At 42.9% G+C, this 26967-nt stretch overlaps 1 protein-coding gene across 1 annotated transcript in view; it reads left to right on the forward strand.

Annotated features, from left to right (window-relative positions):
- The window catches only part of ZNF407 (zinc finger protein 407), a 313149-nt gene that overhangs the window by 121745 nt on the left and 164437 nt on the right, over positions 1 to 26967 (forward strand). The window contains exon 4 of the mRNA XM_081150243.1: positions 16604 to 16678. Coding sequence (XP_081006369.1) covers positions 16604 to 16678 — 75 coding nt within the window. The remainder of the gene's footprint in view (positions 1 to 16603; positions 16679 to 26967) is intronic.

Here is a 26967-nt window from a genome sequence, read left to right on the forward strand (position 1 = left end):
TGAGCGGTGTGAATGTTCTTTTTGAGCAGAGAGAAGTCCTGTGCTCTTCGGCCTGGTCCGTAATCTGCCTTCTGTCTGTATGGATTTGCTTGTTCTGGCCGTTTCGTATGGTGCAGATGCAATCATTGAATATGTAGTCTTTCGTGGCCGACTTCCTTCCTGTGGTGTGTTTTCATGATTCATCTGTGTTATTGCCTGTGTAATTCACTCCTCATACGGCTGAAGAATACTGTGTTGTCTGAATATAGCACATTTTCTTTATGCCCATTTCATGGGCGTCTGGATTGTTTCCACATTGGGCAATGATGACTAATGCGGCTCTGAAAACTCATGCACAATTGTTTGTGGACAAAAGGTTTTCGGTGCCCTTGAATATATATATACCTAGGAGTGGAATTGTTAGGTCATGTGTTCACTGTATTTACACAGTATTGTGTTTCAATCCATGAACATGGGGTGCCTTTTAAGTGTTTAGTTTCTTTTTTAATGTTTTTTTGGCGCTCATTGTATGTCTTTTTTTGTTAAAATGATTCCTAAGTATTGAAAATGTTTTCATACTTTTATTTTTGATTCTATATTGTTAGTGCACAGAAATACCATTTATTTGTTGCGTATTGATTTTGTATCCTGCAACATTGCTAGACTTGTGTGTTGGTTCTAAAAGCCTTTTTGTGTGGATTCTTCAGGAACTTCTATGTACAAGATAATGTCAGCTGTTTATAGAGTTACTTACACTGCTTCCTTTCCAATCTGTACTTTCTCTCTCTTTTTCCTTGCCCACCTTCCCTGGCTAAAATCTTTGTACCATGTTGAATAGAAGTGTTAAGAGCAAACATCTTTGCCTTGCTCCTGATCTTAGAGTTGATGGCATGCATTCTTTCACCATTAGGTGCAATATTGGTTGTGGTTTTTTGTAGATGATCTTTAGTGGGTTCCCTTCAATACAAAACTTGCGGAGTGTGTTTTTCACGGAGGAATGTTGAATATTGTTAAATGCCTTTTCTGCATCTATTGAGATGGTCATGTGGTTTTGATGATCGTAGTCTGTTAACAGGATATGTTATATTCACTGGTTTTTGTATGTTAAACTAAAGTTGCATTCTTAAAGTAAATCCCACTTGGTAAACCTATGTAACCCTCCTCATGTGTTGCTGGTTTCAGGTTTTTGTGTTTTACTGACAGGTAAGGCATTTGTGTTCCAAAGGGGATGATGTCTTCATCTCGTGTCTGTATCAAAGTAACAGGTCTCGTAGATTCAGTGGGAAATCTTTGCTCCTTTTCTGTTTTTTGGAGGAATTGTGAAGAATTGGTTTTAATTACTTTTCAAATTTCTAATAGAATTCACCAGTAAAGCCATCTGAACCTGGGCTTTTCTTTCTTTTTTTTATTCTTCACCTGAGGGTATGTTTGTGTTTTTTAAAAGTGGATTTTGAAAGAGAGAGGTAGGGAGACAGATACCGATGTGAGAGAGAAACACCGATGGGTTGCCTTCGGTACGCGCCCTGACTGGGGATCGAACACACAGCCTAGGTATGTGCCCTGACCAGGAATCAAACCTGCAACCTTTTGGTGCAGCCAACCAACAGAGCCACCTGGCCCGGGCCCTGGGCTATTCTTTCTTTGAACTTTTCCGATAACTAGTTTAGTCTCTTTACTTGTTATGGGTCTGTGCACATTATTTCATTTCAGTCAGTGTCACTTGTTTTTTTTAGGAATTTGTGTATTTCATCTAGTTTATCTAATTTATTTGCATGCAGTTGTTCGTAGTATTTTTATTTATTTATTTATTTTTAAAATATATCTTTATTGATTTCAGAGAGAGGAAAGGAGAGGGAGAGAGAGAGAAATAGAAACATCAATGATGAGAGGGTCTTTGATAGAGCCCGCAACCGGGCATGTGCCCTGACTGGGAATCGAACCCCAATGGCCTGGATCCTAGGTCAACGCTCAACCGCTGAGCCACACCCGGCCGGGCTCGTAGTATTTTTAATCCCTTTTATTTCTGTAAGCTCAGAAATAATGACTCCTATTTTACTGTAATTTAATAATTTTATTCTTTTTGTTGTTGATTGTTGTAGATAACAGTTTGTTTTGATGATCTCTTCAAAGTGCCAATATTTCTATTTCCTTAGCAGAGATATCTCATGAATAATTGGGGGAAAGAGTCTAGTTTATGAACCTCAAACCAGCAGTTGCCTTCTCTTATTCCACAAGTCAGAAAACCCTAGAGTCACTGAAGAAGTAGTCAGTGTGGGCCTCTGTCGTGTAGGAGTGTATAGTGTCTGAAATATTAGTGTTTTCCAGTTGAATTTTTCATGGATGTGCCTTGTGAAATTTGCCTTCTTTTTAAATGTTATCTTTAATTTGACTTAAAGGAAAAAAGATTTACTGAAATATAATTGTCATACAGAAATCTGTGCACATTTAAAATGTACAATTTGATGAGTATTGTAAGATATGTACATATTTATGTATATATATATTTTTATTTCCATGAAGCTAGCACCTCAAAGAGGATGACATATCCATAACTGCCAGCAAGTTCCATGTTTTCCTCTGTAATCCTTGATTCCTGCCTTCCCTCCCATCTCCTAGCAATGTAGCTTGTATTTTCTGGAATTATCTTTTTCACCATTTGAAATATATGTATAGTAAGTGTTTTAATATCCTTGTCTGATACTTTTAATATCTTGTCTGTTCTGGTTGGTTTTAGGTAATTAATTTTTCTCATTTTTGTGGGTCATATTTTCCTGCTTTTCTGCCTGACTGGTAATTTTTCATTTTATTTTCAACATTGTGAATTTTACTTTGTTGCTAGCATTTGTTTTGTATTTCAATAAATATGCTTGAACTTTGTTCTGAGATGCAGTTAATTTACTTGAAAAGTGTTTGACATTTTGTGCTTCACTTTTGAGTGGATCTAGAACGGTGCTCAGTCTGGCTAACTACCCTCTACCCCTGAGGCCGAGCTTCCTGGGAGACCCAGAGCCCTGGGGTTCTCAGGGCCGGCCCTGTGTGCGCACCCCTGAGTGTGCCTCCAGTCTCTCCTGTTTGTGCTCACTCCACCACCGTGATTTCTTCCCACACGTACCTCCTCAGTAATTAGCTGAATACTCTGCACACACCCTCTGCAGACCTTGAGCTCCCTTTCTGCATGTGGAGGTCTCTCCTCTCTGTGACTGTCCTGTGACACTCTGTCCTGTGATGTCCAGCACCTGGGCTTCACGCAGTCTCACTTTGTCTCAACTCAGGGTGTCTGCTCATCTCCAGCTGCTTTCCCCCACCTTGTTCTACCGTCTGACAGTGGTCTCACTGGATCACTTACTTTGCCCTATGTCTGTGTCTTAAAAAATTACTTCATATATGGTGTTGATTTTTGGTTATTTCCGGTGGGAATAGGTAAATCCATGTCACTCCATCGGTAAATTCTGAATCAGTAAGGCGTTTTGGACCACTGTGATATATCCGTTTGTGTTTTTATGTGTGCTGTGAATAAAGTTAAGGGATTTGGTCTTGTACAACTGAGCGAGCTTTCAGCCAGTCTCTGTGAGGCCTTGTTGTTGACCCTGATGTGGAATTGAAATTCTCAAGGAGGCAGCGGAGAAAGGAGGAGTGGGAACTGAGAGAACCAGGGCGAGAGGGAGCCCACAGTATGACTCAGAGCCCTGAATGTTGCCTCCATCGTTGGTGGGGGATTTCTGCAGCAGCTGCCTGGTCTCTTCCTGTGTTACGAAAATGCACACAGTTGGTCAGGAGTCAGAGAAGCTGGTGGAGGTCCTGGATTGCAGAGAGTAGTGTTTGTTGTTGCTGGGTGGTCCAGGTGGTAAATGATAATACGTGGGAGCCATCGTCCCATTTCTGCCCTTGGGTGTGGCCTTCCCTAACCGGATTCCTGTGTGCTGGGAGCGGAATTCTGGGCATCGTCGTTTGGCCCAGCCACACTGACATATTACAGACTCCTTACCCTTGTCCTCTTTGCACCTGTGCATGTCGTCTTAATCTCCATTTAATCTCTAATAGCAACAGAAAGGGTGCTGGGCTTCTGCCTCAGGTGACGCACCACCCAGTAGACCACCAGCGGTTTGCTGCCTGTCCCCCGGGAGACACATGCACGAGCCACGTTTTACCTGGGGGGAGAGGGGAGCGTTACTCATTCTTCTGTCTAATCCATACCCTCTTTGCTGGCTATAATTTAATGAGTTATAAAGGTAACATTGTTAACATACCTTATTTTAAATGATAAGGGGATTAAAAAGGGACGAAATGATTCTGACTTTATTATTATTTTATATTCCTGAGTGTGTTTATTTCAGTTGGTTCACTTTATTTTATTGTAAGTTATTATAGGAAAGGAATTCAGCCAGAACTCTTATTAATGACACTCTGCCTTTCTCTAGCGCAGTGTCATTGACGATGACGGCCATCTCCCAAAGCATGGCCCGTTTTGATGTGCCTGCTGAATCCTTAAGTAAAGATTAAATTCTGTTTCATAGAATTTCATTATAAAATGCGTTCTGTTGTGTTCTATTTTTTTGCATAGTTAAAATCCAAGTTAAGATCCTTGTCTTAACTCCGTATAAACCTTGATACGAGATGCAGACTACCCCTCATCTGCGCATACCTTTCTTGTAGAAATGGTATGTTCCTGCCGTGATTGCAAAAGGAGGTTGAGTCGTTCTGAAATCTCCGTTTTTGGCTTTTAGTTATAAATAGCTTGATAAATGTTGGTTAAACATATTGAATGTGCATGACCAGTTTCAATTTGAATATCCTTGTTTACCAAATAATATTTTTAAAGTAACGAGAAGTCTTTTTATTTCCCCCCCGAAATTGCTGTTAAACCTGAGCTGCCCGTGCTGCGTTTTGGAAATAGCGCTGTTGACAGTCGGCGCCTCCCCTGTCAGTTCCCCGATGGGAATCACAGGGCGCTTCTCAGTGGGTGTTAGATCTTGGTCGTAGCTCTGAGCCCACCGTCTGCCACCGCCCATGGCTCGGCCACCTCCAGCTCCTCTCGGACAGGGCTGGTCACCTGGGTACTTAAAATATCACAGAAGAATTTGAAGGCAAATTACATATGAAAGTGGAAATCCCTTTCTCGGGTGGATTATTGATGAGTGTTTTATTCCCTGACATAGACACCCTTGTGTATTTCAGCTCCTGCACATTTAGTCAATGAAGACAATACGGGATTATAGAGACTCTTAATTTACTAACAGTAATCATTTAGGAGACTTCGGCATTTCACACAGTGTTAGGTACTTCACTAGAGGCTTCTGTATACTGCCTACACGTATATTTTTCTCTAACTATTGCTCTATTTGATTCCTTTTACCCCAGTTTTCTTATTTGGAAATTAGGGCTAGTAATACCATATAGCTGATAATTCCTGGTAATGTTTATCACCCCCTCTCCAAGATGGTACATTTCATGGGTATTGAGTTTTTCCTCCTTGCCCTGCCCTGGGAGGAAGGTCTCCGTGTGCTGGTGGATGAAAGTGGGGGTTAGAGCCCTGCGAGCCGTGCAGGGTCCAGGTGGGGCTGTGGCCTCTCCCTCCTCCTCTGGGGCGGGATCCAAATCCTCACCATCCCTGTACAATCAGCTGCCAGCTGTCGAGTCACACTTCCTGGGGTGTGATCTTCACAATCACCCCAAGGGGACGGTGTCTTCATCTGGTCACCAAGGCCAGACGCAGCCCAGGACCGCTGCCGCAGGCTGTGCCCCGCGCCTTTCCGGGGGGCTGTGTGTATTTCATTTCTGTGGACTGTTACCACTTTCTGCTCCCAGGATGAGGGCTACAGTAACAGGAGGTCCCACCGTTGCTGTGCCACCTTCAGAAGAGTTGAGGTAGCTCCAGGTAAAGGGCTCTGTATTGAGCTCTGTGGCTTGTGAGCAGTGTCTTCTGTCTCTCCTTCCTTTCCGTCAATTCCTTCCTTCTGACACGGTAATTATTCTGAACCCATCTAATAACCTCATCTGTTTCTGACCCCTCTTCCAGGCCTCAAGTGACTGGTTATGGCCATCCCCATTTGATAGTTCATCACAAATATAGTTGTTTACTAAAGTTCATACTCCTCTCCCCCCCCCCCCCACAGTTTAGGTATCAGTAATTTCATTTTGTCTTACATGTGACTGTTATTAATTGAACCAGGGCCACATCACTGTTACCAGAAGAGCATAGCTCAGACCCAGGTTTTTGACTCTTATTTCAGCATTTTTTTATTGTGTGGCTGCTTATATTGTTTCTCAAGCCATTATTGATTTCCTTACTTATTTTGGCAAATGACTTTTTGGTTAAAAATAACAAACACAGCAGACCCCTGAAATAAGACCAAATGCCTGAATGAGAGTTTGTAAGGTGGAGACAAGCAGAGTGACTCAGCAGTGAGGTGCAGCCCTGGTTCCAGTCCTGACTCTGACGCACCGGCAGCTTGGGGCTCACTGATGTACGTGCACCTCTCGTTGGTCCCCTGTCGAATGTCTTGTGCTGAGGAGGAATTATCTGGTGTATAAAAGCACTCAGAACGTAGCAGCATTCCTCCCTACAAACAACACAACACAAAACAAAACATAGCCTAACGTGTGACTGCTTTCATTATTAAGAATGTGGTTAATATTTGGAATTCTGCACTGTAATATTAAGGTCTTCGGGGTATAATATTTATAGTTCTGACAATACTAATAGTTGTATTTTTTTAGGGCCGCTTATTAAGTGACAGTAGGATTAATTCTTGAAATAAAGGAGTACTAACTTGCTGAATGCCTTCCCTTCCTCTTCTGTACATTGTACGGAACCGTGTGTGTGTGTGTGTGTGTAACTACCTTAAGGTTCCTTATAGGACTATTTCTGATGTTCGCTGCAGTTCACATCTGATAGTATCTGGAAGCTCACAGCTGGTTTTTGGACATAGAATGCTTACCCCCAGGAAAGGTGTTTCTTCATGGGGATTCTTCAGTAAATGTAATAGTATTTTTTTTTTTGGAGAAGCAGAAACATTCAGGAAAATAATTATAATTTTAAATCATTAAAGGGTTCCTGATAATTGTAACTATAGGATGTCGATAATTTGTTATTGAAGGAAGTTGCTTTATGTGAAATTACAAGGGTACTTTTTAGACATGGAAGGCGTGGATTTTGTGATGATTATAGCCTTCCAAGAAATTGTGTCCTGAGATATGTGAGAAACAGTCAAAGACATAGAAAGAATTTTCCTTTGAACCACAGGGATTTGAGCTGCATGGGTCCACTTATACACGGATTTGGTTCAATAAATACGGTCAATTTATTTTCTTAATAACGTTTTCTTTTCTCTAGCTTATTGTATTGTAAGAATGCAGTATATAATACATATAAGATACAAACTATAAGGCTTCCAGTCAACAGCAGGCTATTAGTAGTTGAGTTTTGGGGAAGTCAAGCATACATGGAATTTTGACTGCACGGAAGGTCGGCGTCCTAACCCCTGTGCTGTCCAAGGGTCAACTGTACTGGGCTTGGCCTAGCAGTGATTTCGTTAAGGAGTTTGAGCAATGTAATTTTCAGGTGTCAACACCTGTATATAATGTATTTCATTTTATGTATCATGTCAGTGACGTTTTAACACCTCATTAAAGCTTTCTTTATATTTCACTGTGTAGCGTATTTTCGTTCTGACAGCAGCCATAGTGTGGCCCTGATTTCCAACACTTGGAGATAAAACATGTTTCTTGATTTTTAAATAATGAAACCAGTGTGTCTCAGTTGGCTGCTGTCTTAATGGTCAGCATCTTTATGATTATTTCTGAGCATAGTTATCTTGTTGACTGATTGAATGCTGTCTGACTTTTTCCACAGATCATTAAATTTTACTTTGTATTTTTATCATGTGGTAAATATTTTCTTTTCAAATTTAAGAGCATTTTTCTAATTTAAAAAATGTCTTCTAAGTCAACTACTTGGTTTTTCACTCATTGGTTGGAAAGATTCATTTTCATGTAAAACAGTATTTATTACAGTGATTGTATTTGTGAGCTCTTTTATTTCTGGAGTGTTGCATTTTCTCTTTCTCTTGTTTTCCATGAGGGTGTAATCTTTCATTAGGAGACACGGAGTGGGGGAAAGAACTCTGGATAAATGTCACTAGGTGTGAATCCTATATTTGCATTTTCAGCTCCTTGGCCACATTTTCTTGAAAAAGTCAAAGTCAGTTGCCTTCCTGGAGCCCCAGTTCCCTCCTCTCCGAGGCTGGGCTGGTAATTCCCACGCTGCCCACCCGTCAGCTGTCGGGGCCCGTCGGAGCCTGTCTGTCTAAAATGCAAAGCATCGTGGTATTTTTTTGCTTTAAAATTTTTTACTTACTGTAGATAAATAAAGAATATACGTAATTGAAAACTGAATCTCATGTCAGAGCAAATTTATTACTTCTGTTTCTGTATGTTTGTAGGCTGGAATACAAAAACTCACACCCATGGGCTCTGTGGGAGGTGATGTGTTGGTCCTGCTCAGACCTCTGTGGCACGAGGAGTGCTTTGCACTTTTTCCTGATGCCTGTGTTCTGAGGTAGCCATGCCACTGCTTAGCTTGTCCTCATCTTTGTTGAGGGGTAGCCTTTTTGCCTTTATTTCAGATTCTTTCTCCAGGATGTATTCCAGAAACTGGACTATCTGTTCAGAATGACCATTGGCGACTAGCCTTGGCTCGCTTGGGACTTGGTGCTTTGTTCAGCTCAGAAAGGAACCTGGGATGTTTGTGCACTAAGGTGCGGTGTGAACCTTCGCAGGCGGACGGTGTGATGGTGCGTGGGACAAACTGAGGGCAGCGCCTGCAGCGGCGGCGCTCTGGTGACACGGCCTGGTCTGCTGTCATTGTGCAGAAAGGAGAAGCGAGGGTTCATAGGGAAATGAGTGAAGATGACGGATGACCTACAGCCTTGAGAATATGGTCACTGAGTTGGGAAGGCCGTGCGGGCGGCAGGAGTAGGGTCCGGAGGAGACGAGACGGTTAGTGAGGGAAGATCCTGGCTGTCGGGCGGGTTTCGAGGTACTGTCAGTTCAGACGAGACGTGCCCTGGGAAAGGCCGCGAGTGGAGGGTTAGCCACCAGGGGCTGTGCATTGAAGCCCAGGAAAGGAGTCACAGTTTTGAAATAAGACCACGTGTGAGTAAAAGTATCAACCTGAGGGGCTGGGAGCGGGAACAAGAATCGGCAGTAGCGAGAAGCGGGAAGTGATCAGAAGGGCTTAGAGCTAGCCCTTGAAGCAGGTTGTTAGAAGGTAAGGCAACTGTAGTGACCAGTCCTTTCACACCTTCCGTAGATGCAGTGTGACTTATTTACAGAAGTTTATCTGTATGCCACTTGAAAATAGATCACAGTCTATTTTAGGATAATGAAAAGAGGCAATCGATAGTTACAATAAACACTCGTGGGCCAGATTACAGCATTTGGTACGTGCCAGTCGAGCGCCTCTGTGTTTCCTCTTCTGCCCACCACATATTGATTACTCTGTTGGTTGATTTATTTACTTCCTAGCTTTGTGCATTGAAAGGTCTTGGGCTCATTGATACCCAATAGCAGTCATCAGTTGGCACCTAGATCTTACTCCTTACTTAGGACACTAGGCTGACTGCAGGTCTACAGCACAATAGGACACAGGGATCCTGGGACACCTTGTGCTGGGAAACAGGAAATACCTGAGCACATGAGGGGAGATGTCAAAGGACATAGTAGCCAGCCTTAAAGGGCCTCCATGGGCCAATTTGGGGGTAATTTGAGAATCACAAACCATAATTATGGTAATTTATCATAAAACATGGCATAGAAACGGAAATCCAAGAGCCCATTTAAAATGCTCGTGGAGGAGAGAGGGTGAGAGAGAGCCTATGACAGTTGGAAAGATGAAGTTCTTTATAGAAGAAAGCCAGCTGGTAAATGTGAGAGGGATGATAGATTCAGGACACTCCCAGGCTGCAGCATTCATCAATGAGCATGGGAACCACAGGAGATGGTTGACAGAGACAGGGCGTTCACACTGTCTGCTTCCAGAGACCACCCACCTTCCTTGCTCACAGTCCAGTTAGTATACCTTCAAAGCAGCAGAGCACCTCCAACCTCGTATCAGCTCTTCCTCCTACCCTTCTTCCATCTTTCTCTAACCCTTTAATGACACTTTGAGCACACCAAGTCTACCCAGATAACCCTGGATAATTTTCCTACTCTAGTGTCAGCGGCTTTGCCACTGTCATTGCTCCCGCCGTGGACCCAGCAGGTTTCAGAGATCAGGCTGTGGACATCTTTCAGGAGAATGCACTTACCACAACCTGAAAACCCATATCCATCCATCTTTTATAACTATACCATTAAAAATGGAAATCAACATGTAAAGCCATAGCATAAGAATAGTCTATTCAATATGGTCATTTTCAGAACGGTAATATCCTATTAATCATAAAAAAGACATATTACACAAAATGGCAGAATTATCTCTATATTTTAATGACAAGTGACATTTGCTGTAAAAGCCAGGCCACTTTTTGATAATAGATTTTTGTATATGTAGAGCTTACATAGGAAAGGGATGGTGACCATTCCTTGGAGAACTCTTCTGTAATGTCCTGCTTATGCTTTGTTTCAGCCTGTGGGCTTCAGCAGCCCGGTAGGCTGCTGCTGCTGCTAAGCAAGCATTAGGTGTTCTAGCTTGAACTCAGAAAATGGGATGGCTGTGATTGACCAGGAGTGCTGATTTTAAGGAGAGGGACCTTTTCAAGTTCGGATTGTGGCAGTGAGAGTTTTAGTGCACCCTGCGACCCATTTGTGAAGGGATGTCTTGTTTCTCCCTCCTCAATGCCACATCACCTCTTTACACATTGCCCAGTGAATATAGAGAGAGGCGACCTGTTGTCCACCTTGTGCCTCCAGATGCTACTTAGTTGCTTGCTGTATATAATTGTTACCATTTATTGAGTAATGGCTGTGTAACAGCCACTGTGCTGAATAATGCCCTTTTGTACATATCAGAGATAAGAGTTATCCCCACAGTGCGATTAGGGAGCAGAGGGTTAGTGTGACTAGAAGTGGTACAGGTCGGCCACGTGGTGAGGGCTGGAGGCAGGGTCCCATCTCAGTCCTCGTGCCTGCACAGCCTCTGCCTCATGCAGCATAAACTCAGTCACCTTTACATCCCAGTTTCGCGATTCCTCAGCTCTCCAGAGCATTTTGTCAACCGTGTCCTGAAGACACACTTGTGGGAGATGTAACGGGTTTGCTATGACAACAGGATCTGGTGGCTCGAGAACGTCCCACACGTCCCTCCCTGCCTCGGAACCCCAGCTCCCCAGCTCCTCCTGCCTGGGGTCTGCAGGTCCCGCTCTTCTGTCCCCCCACTGTCCACTGTTTAATTGCACTGGGGTTCCTATGAATTAGGGTTCCTAATCTGATTCACAGGTGGCAGGCAGCCCCTCTTCCTGCTCACTTGGCGCCCAGTTCTAGATGCACTGGCCAGTGGGAATGAGGTAGAACATGGGGCGGGGGGAAGGGATTGTTTCCTGAACCTTTGAGCCTGAGGTAGTTAATAGCAGTGGCTAAAAGTGGTAGAGATTTATGTAATGCTAAGAGTGTGTCAGGCACCATTCTCTGCACTGTGCAAACATTAACCTTATGACTGTCATAGCAGCCCATGAGGTAGGAACAGTTACTAGCATCCCATTTTATATACAAGGAAGGGGAAACCGCGACACCTGGTTGAGTGACAGGTGTAAGTTTACAGTGCAGGCTCCTGGTGGACCCGGATGGAAGCTCAGGCAGTTTCTGTCCTGAATCCTGCTCCTGATGTGTTAGTGCTCCTGCCCAGTCAGTGCTCTCATGCCTCCGTCTTGGGTCGCAGGGGTCAAGGGGGACCCCTGGGAGGTGTCCACTGGGGTGCCTTCTCCAGCTGTGGCAGCACCTGGGCTCTGCACCTGTGGGAATGCCTGGGCCTCTGTAGAGACCAGAAAGGAAGGAAGGTATTGCGGTGGGAGGCAGGACCAAAGGCCGACCTGGGAGACTCGGGCCACAGTGGGCTCTGTCCTGACAGTGGGGACAGGATCGACAGCGATGCGGCTTTCTGGGCAGATTTGCTTTCTTGTGGGACTCTGGGACTTAGAATGAGTCTAAACCCTTTGGAAATAACTGTTTCTTTTAAAGATATGTTAAAATGCAAAGTTTAGAATTTTCACTCACTTAGGCCATTCTTTCTCCCAGTTAGGTAAAATTATTATTTTTAATATAGAGATTTATCAGAGTCAAAAACAAAACAGAGCTGTGTGTGGCCACATGAATGTGTGACTGTTCCTTATTCTTTGCTTGTTGCTATTATTCTATCTTGGGGACACCCCCACCCCCACAACACCTTGGAGATTGATGTAAACAGAGACAGGTGTCTGATGTAAAGGAGTCAGAGCGCTTGTTCAAGTCGCAGGTCAGTGCCACTCACACAGGTAGCTGTGTTGTTGCAGCTGATGGGTTTGTCTGTCTCTCGTCTTGCATATCACCTGAAATTTCATTGGCGCTGTTTTGCATATCACGAGGGTGCTGCTGCAACTGGCCTGCAGGCTTTCGCAGTGAAACCCTGCAATTGTTTTTTGCTAGATGTTGCCCTTGCACGACAGGATTAGAAATAGCAGTGCTAACACAGCTGTGGTTTATTGAGGTCCTTCACCTGCCCCTCATGCAACGTGTGTTTGCTTTGTTCTGTTTCATCTTCACAAAACTCCCAGGGAGAGTTGCTTTCCTCACATTGCAATGGAGAAAACTGCCACTCAGAATGTCCTCAGTGTTCTCAGTCACACAGGTCCTGGAGGACAGAGCCATGACCAGATGCACCTTTGCCCACTGTCTGCACGCGTCTGTGAACTGCTCTGGGACACACAGCCTGTGCAGACCTGCCCTTGGTCTCTGCTTTAGACATGGACGTGGACAGGGTGGGGGTCAGGCTGCCCTGTGCCATGACTCTGGGTGTCGCTTGCCTTTACGTCTCTCTGCATTCATGGTGGCGCATTTTATTTACTTTAATAGGTCAGTCAGATAATCTTTCGTGATTCTCAAGTTAAAATAATTCTGCAGTGATAAAACCTATGGAACTGAAGGAAGAGGTTTTTGTTGTATTGATATTGTGTAGGAAAAAATATTTTAAAATGAGATAAAATACGAAGTTTTGTGCTGAAAAGTAGAAACCCGTGGCTGGGGTGTAGGTGTTATTACTTGCTGCTCTTTGACACCAAAACCAGTTTTAAGTGATGCTATTTCAGGCAATTACAGATACTTGGAAATCAATCATATTTAAGAAACGCTGTTTTTTATTATTTCAAGGTGTTCCTTCAGGTTGTCAGGCACTGCCAGATGGAGAGCCTCGGAGGCTGTGTCCTAGCCTGGCTGTGCCCTTACCCTCAGCACCGTCCATCGGCCTCCTGTTAGGCATCCCGTGGATGTCACTGGGCCTCCCTATTGAACAGGCCCCAGACTGGCCTTCTCCTCAGATTGGCCAGGTGTTTCCAGGCAAAAACTCGAGTGATTTCTTTGCCTCCCCATCTAATCCATGTGGAAGTTTGGTTGACTCTAATCACAAGTATATATGTAGAATTTGACTGATCTCTTCTCTCCTGCTAACCCTTGGTCTAAGCCACTGTCACCTTTGCCTGGATTATTGCAAGAGTCAGTCAGGTCACCCCTCTTTTCTCTCCTCTCCTTTCCCCTTTCCCTCTGTCCCTCTCCCTCTCTCTCTCATAGAGGAATCTATTAAAATGGGAGTCTGCCATGTCTCCCCTCTGCTCTGATGCTTTCGAGGCTTTCCTTCCCGCTCTGGGTACCAGCCCAGGCTGACCTGGCCCAGAAGCCGTCCCTCTCACGGAGCCCTCTGCCCCTGCCCCTGCCTGCATCGCACCCTCCGGGAGTGGGCCCCGCCGGCCCTCCCGCGTGTGAAATTCTGATCTGCTGCAGACAGTTCACATCTCCTTCCTCTTGTTTTCCGCCTTCCACGCATCGCCATTTAGAGGCGCACGGTTTCCCTTTGTTCTTGTCTGTTTCCCTCCCCGGGCTTCACGTTTTCCGAGGCAGGGGCTTCGGGTTGTTTTCTCACTGATGCCCTGCAGCTGCCGAGAGCTCTTCTGGCCTCGCGCAGATGCTGCGGAGAACACGAGCTGCCTCGTGCGCAGGTGCGGCGGGCCGAGGGCCGCCCCTTCCCGGTGGGGAGCTACGGGAGGGAAGCTCCACGAGGGCCCGCTTGGCCCGATTTCCACCCCACCCACAGGAGCTGCCCGCGCTGGCACGTCGTGAGTGCTTAGTGCGCGTGGGACGCGGGGGGCGCGTGGGAAGGCAGGAGCAAGGCATCTCCACTCAGCTTTTCAGATTTGGGATCATTTTTGTATTACTTCTGGTAGTACCTAGATTATAAATTCTCCAAAATAATGAGCATGTTAGAAACGTTGAAGCAGCACCGTGAGGGTGGCCGTGGAGGGTGGGCCACTCGGTCGTCGCGACGTGCTGGTGGCGTGATGTCCAAAGAGGCCGGCGGGGTTGTTTCTCTCAGTCACGCTCGGCTTATGATTTTTAACCGAGAAGATATGGAGACTTTTGCATTACTCATGCTTTCTGTGGACCGAACGTAAAGAATTTATACTTGCTTTAAATCAGATTTTGTGAATAAATCTTTTGCATTTGAGTATACTTCAGTGTGTTTTAGAATTATAAAGTTTTTCCATAGCAATAAAAATGGTTATCCCTCCACACATACAGTGTTGTAGATGCTCAGCAGACCATGTGAGCCTGCTGCCTCAGGTGGGAGCTGGCCTCCCTGTGTATTTTGTTCCCCTGTAAGGAGTAATATTTTCATTTCAGTTCTTAAAACTTAAACATTTTAATTAATAATTTTTTTCTTTTAAAAACTGCACTGCGTTTCCTAAGCTCAGGTCTCTTAAATTACACTCGCTCATGTAAATAAGCTGTGCTTTGCAACTTTGGGTTCTTAACCTTTGCTCTTTGCTATTAGCTTTATGTTTTTTTAATTATAGGAAAATAGAGGACAGTGGGGAAGTTACGACTTAAATGGACTGTTGTTATTACTGTATTCTTTCTTAAGGAAATGAAAAATGTTATTTATTTTGTCCAAATCAAGCAGAAACAAATACAGAATATTTTGTACTGTTATTTTTGCTAAGCCTTTAATATCATCACAGTTTGATTCTTATGTAATAATTATTTTTTCATTTTAATGATTGATGGTGGGATCAGTCATTTATAGCTGTAAAGGGTGCGTTGTTCATAGTTATCACATATTAAATGAAATAGAGTGAATGTTATTTTCAGTGCCTAGAGATGGATTGACTATTTGAATGATGAAGTCACAGTCACTTTAAAAATATAGGTATATTATTTTAGCCACAACACTGAGGTTCCGAAATATTGTATGAAAATAACCAAAATCAACGAACATGAGGAGAAAGAGGCTGTCCCAGCTTTAGAAGCCATCCCGGTCGTGGCCTTAAAAAGCCGTTCCAGTGGCCACGGCACTTCACCGCCTCACAGCGCCCGTCGTGCAGTCAGGTCCAGATGGATTCAGTGGTTAATGTTAAGAATCTTATAACATGCCAATTTGATTTGTAGTCCTTCATATCATAGAATGCTAATTAAAATCATATTTTTGCATATGTCATGCCTTTCATGTACATATGCAAATAGATTCTGTTGCCTTTCAGCTACTAGTAATTAACTTTATGAAGGACACCTGTAATACATAATTAACAAAAATGTTTGCAAGCCTTTTACACGGAAAGTTAGAGTAAATTTATTTTTTATTTTTTTTTGCTCATGAAGAGAACCATTTGAGTTTGATGCTTCTGAGGGAGATCTAAATTGTGTTAAACAATCACAGCGTCATTAAGTCCATGTTGTACCGTATTCAGTGGAAGAAGGGTGCTCCGCGGCCGGGCTGCAGATTCCTGTCCATTCCATATTTATGTCAACACAGTCGAGTTAAGTGAGCTGATTTGTGTATGAAATAAGATAGCATGTCAGGGAATACTTTTTGTTTTAGTGATTAACATCTTCTTGGCACTTTAGCACTTTTTTTTTTTTTTGCCTGTGCTGCAAATACAGTAAACATTTATATAATTGTTAAAACCCTCTCTTCAAATTATTATCATGTTTTTAAGGCAACTTCATGAAAGCTATTCATTTTGTCTTTTACAGTCCCTTAAATGTTTAATAAAGTGACATTTTCTGGAATCGTCTCATGATTGAAGCGTGGGATCAACCAGGGGGCAGTGAATGTTATTACATGGAGATACCGCTTCCTCCTCTGCCTAACTGACGGCGACGACAGTGACTAGAGAACTGAGATCACTGTTCTGGCCACGCTAGTTAGTAAACTCAAATAAGAACATGGATCGGGCAGTTTAAATGCAGTTGTTTTTTCTGGCTTCCAAGTATTGCAGTTCATTTAATCTGTATGCCAGCTTTTTGTTTATCCAAGAGTGCCATTGTAATGTGCGTTGTTATGTTATATCCATATATTCATGCCTGTTTTTAAATACTTTTTGTACATAGTTCTAGCAGAGAGTCAAGTTTTAGTTCTTTAACTACTGTTATTTTTATTTTTTAGGGTTGCTTTTGTAATGAAGAAGCACTTAAATACTCATCTACTAGGCAAACATGGAGTTGGCACCCCTAAAGAAAGGTAATTTTCATTCATTTTGAAAACTTAAAAATATATTTTCATTTCAGAATTTGGTTAATAAGGTGACTTCTAGAATTTTTATCAAGTCAGTACACATGGTTTGCATTTGTGGTGCTCTGTTGTTGTATATCATGTTTTGTGCCATTCTCTCACAAAAATTTACTGTCATATTAACGTTTGAAAAGATTTGCGGGACTTTGAGTTTGCGATTTTGTAAAATGACCTTGAAACAGTAGAAGAGTTAAATTAGAGGGGATTGACCTCTGTCAATGCATTTAAATGAGCTAAAGTAAATATGTAAGACTATACTGTGTCTGTTTTCCCCTGTATTTTTATTTTGAGGTTTTAAAATAACATTTTTGAATTCTTACTGTGGAATTAAACATTGCTGATATTAAGAAATATATCTTTGTCATTCCCCAAATAATACGACAGTTGCCATGTCATGAAAAATAACACTACAATTATTATGTCGTCAGCTGCCAGGCTTTCTTTTTTCTTGCTACTGTATCATAATTAGCTTCATCACCTAGAGTTAATCACATTAGGTGAGCTGAAATACAGGCATGTCAGCCACTGGGCGAGCATGGCTACTTCTGAAATTTTCTAACACCGGCAGCTACTCAGACCCAGGGCAGGTACTCACCTTCCTTTGAAGACATTGCTTTTCAACTTTCCCCAAATCCTCCAAGATGGTGTTGGAAATTCTGGACACTCCCAGAAAGTTGTTTTAATACTCTTTTAAAATGTCAATAATCATGCAACTTAATGTGTCACTCTGTAGCCTCAGGCCTCTTCTGCCTTATTTTAAATGTTTAATTGCCTTTTTAAAAATTTAAAATGCTCCTAAAGTATTTTCTATGTTTACAAGAAATTTGACTTGACTTTTCGACTGGAGGCATATTGTTTTCTTTAGCATTTAGTTTGGACATGACTGCTGTGTCAAAATATTGGGGCATCCCATATGTCTGCTTTCTGCCTTCGGTTTCTTATACTTCTCTTCATAACATTATATTTAATTTGAGCCAAAATGTATGTGTTGAACACATCCTGAATGGATTATTCTTGAAATTAAAAAAAATTGTATATTATTTAAGTTATAATTTGCAACTTGTTATGTTTCATAAGTTCAAAGCTGTGTTTCATTAGTGTTTAAGAAGGTAGAAACAAGACATTTCGTTGCTGGATTCTCGTTGCTTTCACACGCAGTGTCTCAGCTGTCCTGTGGCCTTGCTTGCAATGTATTCTTATTCTAGTTACAGATCTGAAGACTGGGATTCAGGAAGATACATTTTTTAAATTCAATATCTCATAATAAATGTTAGAATTGTTTTTCTTACTCCAGTCTCAGCGCTTTTTCTTCTACTAATTATATTATCTCACATTGAGAATCTTTACATATAGGTACTTAGGGTGTTTCCTTCACAAATAAGTTTGAATGAAAACAATCTAGACTAGATAGTAACAAGGAAATATTTCTCTCCCATGTAACTAGTATACATTTGAACTCAAGTGTACCATTTATTATCTTATACATATACTTATCCTCCAGGCACCTTAAAAATAGTGGGTACCTTGTACATATTATGACAGGAGTTTGGAAACCCCAGATGTCCTGTCTGGTTTTCCCATTTACCTTTTCCTCTGCACTCCAGGATATCTCGTCTGCTCTCACCTGTTTTAGCCCCTAAAACAAAGGAAGTCCAGAAAGAGGCAAGAGAAAGATTGCATGTCTCTCTGCCCTCTGACACGTAGTCAGCTTTTTCAGCGTCATGGCACGATTTTTCTCCTAAAATCCGGAAATGAGCATCAAATGGGAAAGTGCCCCCCATCCTCTGGGTTGTTACCTTCTGAGTAGTCCAAGTTTATCTAAACATAGCATTTTTGATGGAATCATTTTTCCTCTTAAAAGCTCTGAGCTTCAGGGTGCTTCTTGTTTATGGTACCTGTTTATAGTACACTCCCTCTTATGCATGGAAATGCCAGGCCTGCAGCAGCAGTGTGAGCATCCGGTGGATGTCCATAGCTGGAGAAGACTAAGGTTTAAGGACACAACCTAACACAGTAAATGCTACGGTCTCCTTCCTTTTAGCCTACCTTCCTCCATTCCTTCCAGGGGGAACTGATGCCTTTTACTGGTTGTAGGAAACAAAGAAACTCTTTATCAGCATGCTGAACCATCACCGTGGGCATAACTGTTCTCTAAATTAAGTTAAACATTTTTTTCTTACCTATTTAAAACATGAATGTCTTGGCAATAATTTTGCAAGCTTGCTATATTTTAATTTCTCCAGGACAGTATAATCAGTTTTTTTTTTATGTTTTGAATTTGATTCTCGCCTTTTATGCATTGCATATTATAGCAAATAGTAATAGAAGTTAGCTAAATAGGCTGTGACAATTAAATTAATAATGCATTTTGTTTTCAAGTATTTAGGCCTTGTGGTTTGACTGATATATGCAGAAATGATAATTTATTACAAATCAGTTCATATGCTTACACTATCATTTGATGAACCAATAAATTTTGTCAGCATGACTGTGATTAGCAAAAGAAAACTAAATAATTTTAAATATATATATTTTTTTGATGCCATGAACTCATGAAGTGATGGCTTGTGTGAGAACAAACTTTCATGTTCCTTAATTTGCATGAATTTATTTCAAGGTCGTACATTGCTCTGTTTCTGAAATTTTATACACTTAAATATAAATAAATATAGCCAAATTCACATTTTAAAATGATAAACTCCAATTAATTTGCAAGCTCCCTCTAAAGGACTCCCTGCTTTCAACCACTTGACCCTCTTTGCAGTGCAGTGAGCCAGGGTATCTGTGTGACTTTAAGTTCGTTAGCGGGGATCTAGAAGACGAGCTCTGCCACAGCCACCAGGTGGAAGCAGCCGTGATCACCTCTGTGTGACGGCCAGGCCCTGCCACCGTGGAGGGCGCTGGCCTTGGTGGTTCAGCCTGGATATCAGCGGGCTGAGTGACTGTGAGTAGGAGGAGGGGGGCGACCACTCGGGACCCCTGACCTCGCCCCTGCTTCTGTGGTGTCGGGACCCCGTCAGGAAACCCCGCAGTGCCAGCATCTCAGGCTCGGGGCTGCCATGCGTGCTGAGCCACATGGACCAGGAGAGGGTTTGGAAGGGGTGCCTGCACCCGTCTAGGAGTTAAATGATCTCACAGTCAAAGGAAACACGCTTGTTTTTCCCCGTTGCTGATGCGTATCCACATCAAAACCTCGGTGGGTTTCCATGAAGCAGCTTCGGGAGCGGCGTGTGAGGGTTGTGTCCTACTGTCCGCGTGGCTGTGGGGTGAGTGCAGGCCCGGGCGGCTTGGGCTGCTCGGTGTTTTTGTTGAGGGGTAGGCGTCTCCCCCGGCCTCCTTCAGGCGGCCCAGCCCTGACACTGGCACAGGCTGCTCCCCTTTATCAGACACTTGGGGTTGGGGGTTGGGACCTTTCTTTATTAGTACCTTTCATCTTACTGAGAAGTGAGATCTTTTTCCCACAGTCTCCCACGTACTAAACACCAGCTCGTTGGACTGTGGGACAGAAGCACTGAGAGTCTTTTGCCTTCGGTCTGGTCTCCTTTTCTCCAAACTTTTACACGTACGTGTAAAATTGTACGGAAGTATCACCATGGCTCCCCGTTGTTGGGCTTAGATGTAAGCCTCGCGCTTTTTCTTGAGCCCAGAACCGCCTGAGCCCGTCCTTCCTGGGAAGGCGTGTGTGCGTGCGCTCGGCTCCGTTGGGGCTTTGCTAGCGGCCTGTGGGTTGTCAGAAACTGGGCCGCTTTTAGGGGAGAGAACGTTTCGTATGGAACTGAATTCGGAAGAGACTGTGTTCACAGCATCGCCTCCACTCCTGTGATTGTCACTTTACCATCCGTTTCAAAGACATAACTTGCCTTTGGCTCAGTTATTACCGCATATATTTTTAAAAATTTTTTATTGAAGGATCAGTAGTTTTCCTCAGTGCTTGTTTTGTGTGAGTTTTGCGAGGTGGATACTGGTTTCTGTTTTACCATTGAAGCGAAGCTAGTTCTGGTGGATGCGTTGCGATAGGTCTGTCCCTCGTGTCCGTCACTGTCTCCTGGCTCGTGTGCTGGTAACCTGCTGCTTACTGGTCTCCCGGTCACTTCTTCCCCGACTCTGACGGTTGGCAATCTTCTTTTTTCTTTTTCAAATTTAGGGTATTTCTAGGATATCCTCTGCTTTGAACAATATTTATATAAGCAGTAACTTCGTGGAGCCGGAATGGAGGACAGACCTACCAGCTCTTTTCATCGCTGTTGCTTATTCGAATGAGTGGAGATTGTTGTATTTTAATGACTTATTGCTGCTGCACAAGTGGAGGACCGCCTTTCTTCTGTGCTCTCCCTTCACCCATAGACGGCATCCAGTCCACACATTGGTACTGTGGTTCCTGGACCCTGCGTTATTGTGACAAAGTGGGACTGGAAGGCAGAGGGCTCTGCTCAGTGATTCACCCTCCTGTGCAGGGAAAGACAGGAGGAGGTCACATCTGTCAGCTAGCCAGGATTATCATCTTTAGAAATTTCCTTCTGTACTTTCTGACTTAAACTGATAATTTGTTAAGGTACATAGGAGATAAGTATATATTGTCTACCTAAGTCATCTTGTCAGCACGTGGGAAGTATTTCTAAATTAAATGGATAATTTAGACATTCTGTGGTTGCTTTATGACAAACGTTTTCTTCCCGAAATTGCTATTTTCTCTTACATTATAGATTTTCCAGTGAACATTAATAAAATAAGTTTCAGTGGTGTAGAATGCTGGGACCTCAGCTCCTCGTTTGTTTTTTGTTGAAGCTTCCAGCTCACTTTTTGGGGAGGTGTTTGGACCTAGAATGGGTAATTCTCAGGGTTCATTCTCTGAGGGGACAGAAGCCCTCTTTCCACGCCCATCAGTCCATGGGCTCCTCAGCTTCCATGAAGACTGGCCACCCTATGTGGAGTATTTGGGTCCTGAGTGCTCCTCAGATGATTGACTGCAGCTGGATGCAGATCCTTTCTATTCACTTGTTCATGTGCACTCAGTTTTACTAGGGAGCTGCTTTCCTTCACAGGGCTGGTTTCGTTTTTTCCTCCAATAAAACTGACTTTACTGATTTTGTACTTAGTTTATACAATGACTTAAATTTAAGAAGTAACCTTATAAAACCTGTCTACTTATTGTAAAGGTGGTATCTTGTTTACGCCATCTCTAGTTGGTCTCGTCTTCCTTTATATTCCTGTGGAGTATGTACAGAAACTCCTCCAGCCACCCCTTCTGTCTCCTAACAGAGAACCCCAAGACTCCAACAGTACCGCGCCCATCAGAACCCTGTTCCCTATGCTAGTCGGTGAGCTGCGGAACAGACGTGTGTCCTAGCGCTCATGGTCCTTGTCACGAGGGCGTCTCCTCCTGTTGCCTTCTCGTGCCTGTGGAGACGCAGGTGAAGCTGGGTTTTGTGGAGAAGCAGTGAGCTCTTCCACTTCAGTGCGTGTGTTCCCGTGGCTCTGGCATGCGGTAACACATCGTGTTGAGTGTGAGAGTCGATTTTTCAGGGGATTGTTTTTTGCTACCATTTAGTCTGGTAATTCAATCAGATCTTAGATATAGGTGTGTTTGCTCTTTTAACAAAGTCAATGAGTAAGTGACCCCAGATAAGATGGATGGAATGTGTTAAATGCTCAGAGCCCAGGCGTCCCCCCGGCAGGCATCGAGAATATTTTTGGCTCTTCTCTTCTTTTACTTAAGTTACTTTCAGAACATGGGGCTCACACATCTGGACTCTGACTAAACTGTGCCTTAAGCTCTTGTCTTTAATTCCCCATCAGCGCCAGAATTAAAAAGAACAAAAGCCTGTATGTTCACTGCAGCCTTCAATTATGGTTAATTACCAACTTTATACAGCTTCATTACATGTCCTGACTTTGTGAGAAGTTCTTTATATTCATGATGTCTTGGTACTTGCTTATAAAAGTCCAAGATTAAAATTTTTCCTGAGGAATTTCCAGGAAACATAACCTTTCTGAAATAATTTCTGTAAAGTTGGATCAAAGCAATTTGACCATCCATTTTAACAGAAGAGAAACACGATGTTTACATTTCATTATGCCACGGGGCTCTAATAGGAAAGGCCAAGGACTTACACAGGCTATTCTCTACGATGTTTTCCCTGCATTTTTTGGCCCTAGGGTCATTTGTGTAATCAAGTGTGAGCTTAAAACAAAGGGCCAAACAATGTGGTATTGTCATCCTTGGTACCCAGAGGAGAGAACAGGCAGACAGTGAGGTTCCACAGGAGACGTGCGATCTTGTGTTAATCTCAAGACAAAATGACCATCCTACATGTCAGCTAATTCTTCACTCCTCTCTAAGGAATCATGACACCGATTGGTATTTACTAAGATATTAGCACCTCCTAAGGTTGAATCAGATGAAATCAACACGTTAAAAACTGCCAAATATTGGTAATTTCACATGAGTCGACCTGATTCTACTTAGAACTGTTTCTAGCATGTGATGTTAAAATGGAGATTTGCTTTGCAGGGAAATGATCATTTCCATTGAGTTTAATGTAGTCCAGTTCTCTCTTGTGTTGTGACAGTGATTCCTGGACATAGCATTGCGTAGTGTGGTTTCTGTCTCGGCACCCCTTCCAGTGTTTCCTCTCGGTTCCTGCTGGAGGCCAGGCCACCAGTCTCGGAGGCTGGGGCGGTGTGTACTGTCTCTCAGCGCCCAGACTTTGCCTCACTTTTCCTGGGTTTCCAGTCTGAGCAGTCACTTAGCAGGAAGCCTGATGTACTCAGTTCTTGGCACATTCTGTTCTGTTTTCCTTTGAGAAGGTGTGTGCCCTGTCCCTACAGTGGATAATTTCTTCTCTGTCTCGGCTTTGCAGAGGGTGATCGGCACTCTGAATATTCATAGACTTAAGATACGTGACTCTACATTGGATCTCTTTTGGATGGGTGTTTCCCTAGCTGGTCTAATTTGTGATTTGCGGTTGCATGTGAGAGAGGTCTTGCAGGTTAGCGAAGTTCTGTGACACTGTAATGTCCTTCTTACTGGAGTCCCCCTCCAGGGTGCTTTCGGCATCCACTTGTGCTCTCTCTCTCACCTGTGACGCTGGGCAGGATGCCTGCTCCTGTTTCTTAGGGTGATGGTGAAGGGGACAGGAAATCATAGTGATACGAATGCAGAAAATGATAGTATATGCACAGCATTTTATAATTAACAAAGTATTTGTTTTTAGATTAAAACAGTTTTCAGGTGCTATCTGTGTCCCTGTTTCATGCTAATCTGGTAGAGCAAAGAATTATGGGAAAAACAGCAGATTCAGTAGAACACATATATGAAAGTTTTATTTAAATTAGACCCAATTTTTCTTTGAAGATAATTATAAAACGATAATTTCCCCATTCATTCTCACAGTGCGCTGTGGTGTTCAGACTGTCTTTTTCTCATCTCATAGTTATAATTATGTAATATGGACATACCATATATTTTTGGCAACTAGAAAGTGGCAGACCTATTGCTGGACTTCAGGTTTTTTTCAAATTTATGCCTTTGCCTTTTGAAAAATATATTGTTTATATGATAATCAGATTTTGAAGTTGAGGAAAAATTTTAACAAAGGAATTATCCAAATATTATTTATGCTATTAGTATTCGTAACAGTATCACTACATGAACATATTTCAAAGCTTCAGTGAATTTTTGAGATCCTTCTTTTGATTAAACAGAAAAAAAATACTTTCCTAGAACACAACCATGTACAACCAGTGAAAGCTTAAGTGCTCTAGAGGCCTGACTCTGGAGGAGGGCCCCAAGGACCACGCCAGAGGTGGTGCACCTTCTCCGCCTCAGAGAAGCCATGGTCTCCTCCTCAGATCAAAGAAAAGTCTGCCCATGGAGCTCTTTTCCTTGTACAGTAAGCCACTGACTTGTGTGACTTACCATTCATAATATAGTGGATGCCTGAGTGAGGAGACATAATTAAATTTCTGTGGGAACTCTGGATTGAATCAGATCTGCTCAGAGGCCACTGAGTCAGGCTCTTAACTCACTTAGCTGATGATAGAGCCCAACCTTCGAGTCTCAGCACAGCTTTGTTTACTGTGCTCTGCTTGTCGAAATATCAATGCCTCTAACAAGTGATTAAAATCAAAACCATTTAATCAAACAGATCCAATGTTGGAGTTGATGAAAATAGAGAATGAAAAAAAATCAGAGAATGTAGTCATCCTTAGCTGGAAATATAAAAGTTGGGCTAAATCAAAACCTGGAATGGAATGTTCAAGCTCTCAGGCCTGGTGGTAAATTCACAGACATTCGTTGTATTATTGAGTAGACCAATAAAATAAGATGACGGTTTCTCACCAACAATAACCAAAGATGATTTTTTACCCAGTTCTGTGCCTGGAGGTCTATGGAGTAAGACCATGATTTCCCATATTTAAATGGCCCACATTATGCGCTCGATGTGAAACAAAGGGAAGGTGGTGTGTAATGCTCTGACTCTGTTGAGTGAAGGAGAACACTGCCCTGCAAGCTGAAGAGATGGTGATCCACGAAGGGAAAACATGTGAGTGCAACAAAAATGTCGCAGGTTAGAAAATCATTAATCTTTAAAAAGTCACCTGAGATAACAGTGGTGAACTGTTAGCTCATGTGGCCATTTAACTCATTTTAATTTTGAGAAAAGTTTGATTTGGAAATTTTAAGAAATGTTTTTCTTTGCATAACGTGAAGTTGGTGGTAGAGGGACCCTCAGCTGTCCACATGGTACAGAAACATTTCTTCAGAGTGAGGAAATCCTTAGGGATTAGGGTTATGATGCCAACACGTGCTCCTCTCGGGTGGAGAAGATGCCTCTACAGGCAGAGGTGTCTCAGCAAGGGACACACCCACCAGGGCTCTGGGCATCCGAGGACTGACGTCACCTCTTATGAGTCCTGATCAGCCTCCGTTGGTGTCTGAGGAGAGTCCGCCTGAGCTCCATCCTTGGAGACAGCGTTTAAGCGCAGGAGGACGGTTGTGACTTGCAGTCAGGGACTGCGCTCTGCTTTGGCGTTCCTTTCCTCGTGGTTTCGCCCGCCGGGACCGTCTGCCTTTCCTGCTTACTCCCATGCCAAGGCCCCCGGCGCGCTCGCTGCTTGCCGCTGCCGAGTGGGTGGCGTGACTGTCCTCACGTGCTCCAGCAGGCGCAGCGGCCACTGTTGTGGGCATTGTGGAGACTTAGGTTGATGTTACTCATGCCACTGATGCTCTGAAATGAGAGTACAGAGTTTAGTTTTTTCCTTATTGGAAAAATTCATGGCTTTGTTAATGATTTTAAGACTGTATGTATAGAATCACTAAGATTCTAAAGGGATCACTGCTTTTTTTTGGAACTACTTTGCCATCTTTAAGGAGGGAATGTGTGTTCTGTAGGGCTTTCTAAAGGTCTCAGTTCATATGCCTTGCAAATGTCAGCAGCTTACTATATTTAATTTTCCCTAACATCAGGTAGCTTACTGCAGACTAATGGAGAATTTTGGATTTTAAAGGGAACCTTTAAATGTTGTAGGTGTGAAAACAGCTTCAGAGAGACTTGCCCTAGATCATCTAGTTATTCGAAATGGTGGCAATAAAATGGGCTGCGCCTACAGAGTAATTTCTGCCTCCTTCTTTGGTAAAAGAGAGCTGGGACTCTCTACTTTTTTGGTAGAGCTGCTCTTTCATGGGTGATCTTTTTAGTGGTGCAGGTAATGCTTCCTAACCTCTCAGCACTTTTAATCTTAGTAACTGCTGGTAAATTACAACTCCTCCCCGCTTAAAGGAGCTTATAGGTGAGATAGACTATGGGTGGGCAAATGTAGGTTTACAGTTGTGAGTATGAGAAACAGAGTATATTATTACTTATTAATTATTGTTTTTATTATTATTATTAACCTACTTTTGCCCACCCTATACATAAAAAACAAGAGTATGTTTAAATGAACAAGAAATACATATACTTTTTTTAGTCTGAAGCATACTGCCGTAAAACTTTTATAGTAATATAATTTACAGAAATTAGAGACTTTCTTCTTTCAGTGGTGGTGTCATTGTTTGCGTTTGTTGGCTGGTACAGTGTAAAACAAGATTTTTCTTGAGAATATTACACAGTAAAATAATAAATTGACTGACTAAAGATGAAATGCTTTTCATGTAGCATGAGGCACGGTGTCGGCGTGCATTTTAGATCTTGGGGCCGACTGCAAAACACACTCGCGTGTAGCAACGTCCACGTGAA

Source organism: Miniopterus schreibersii (genome assembly GCF_964146895.1).
Source record: "Miniopterus schreibersii genome assembly, chromosome: 10".
In the NCBI taxonomy this organism is placed as follows: domain Eukaryota; kingdom Metazoa; phylum Chordata; class Mammalia; order Chiroptera; family Miniopteridae; genus Miniopterus; species Miniopterus schreibersii.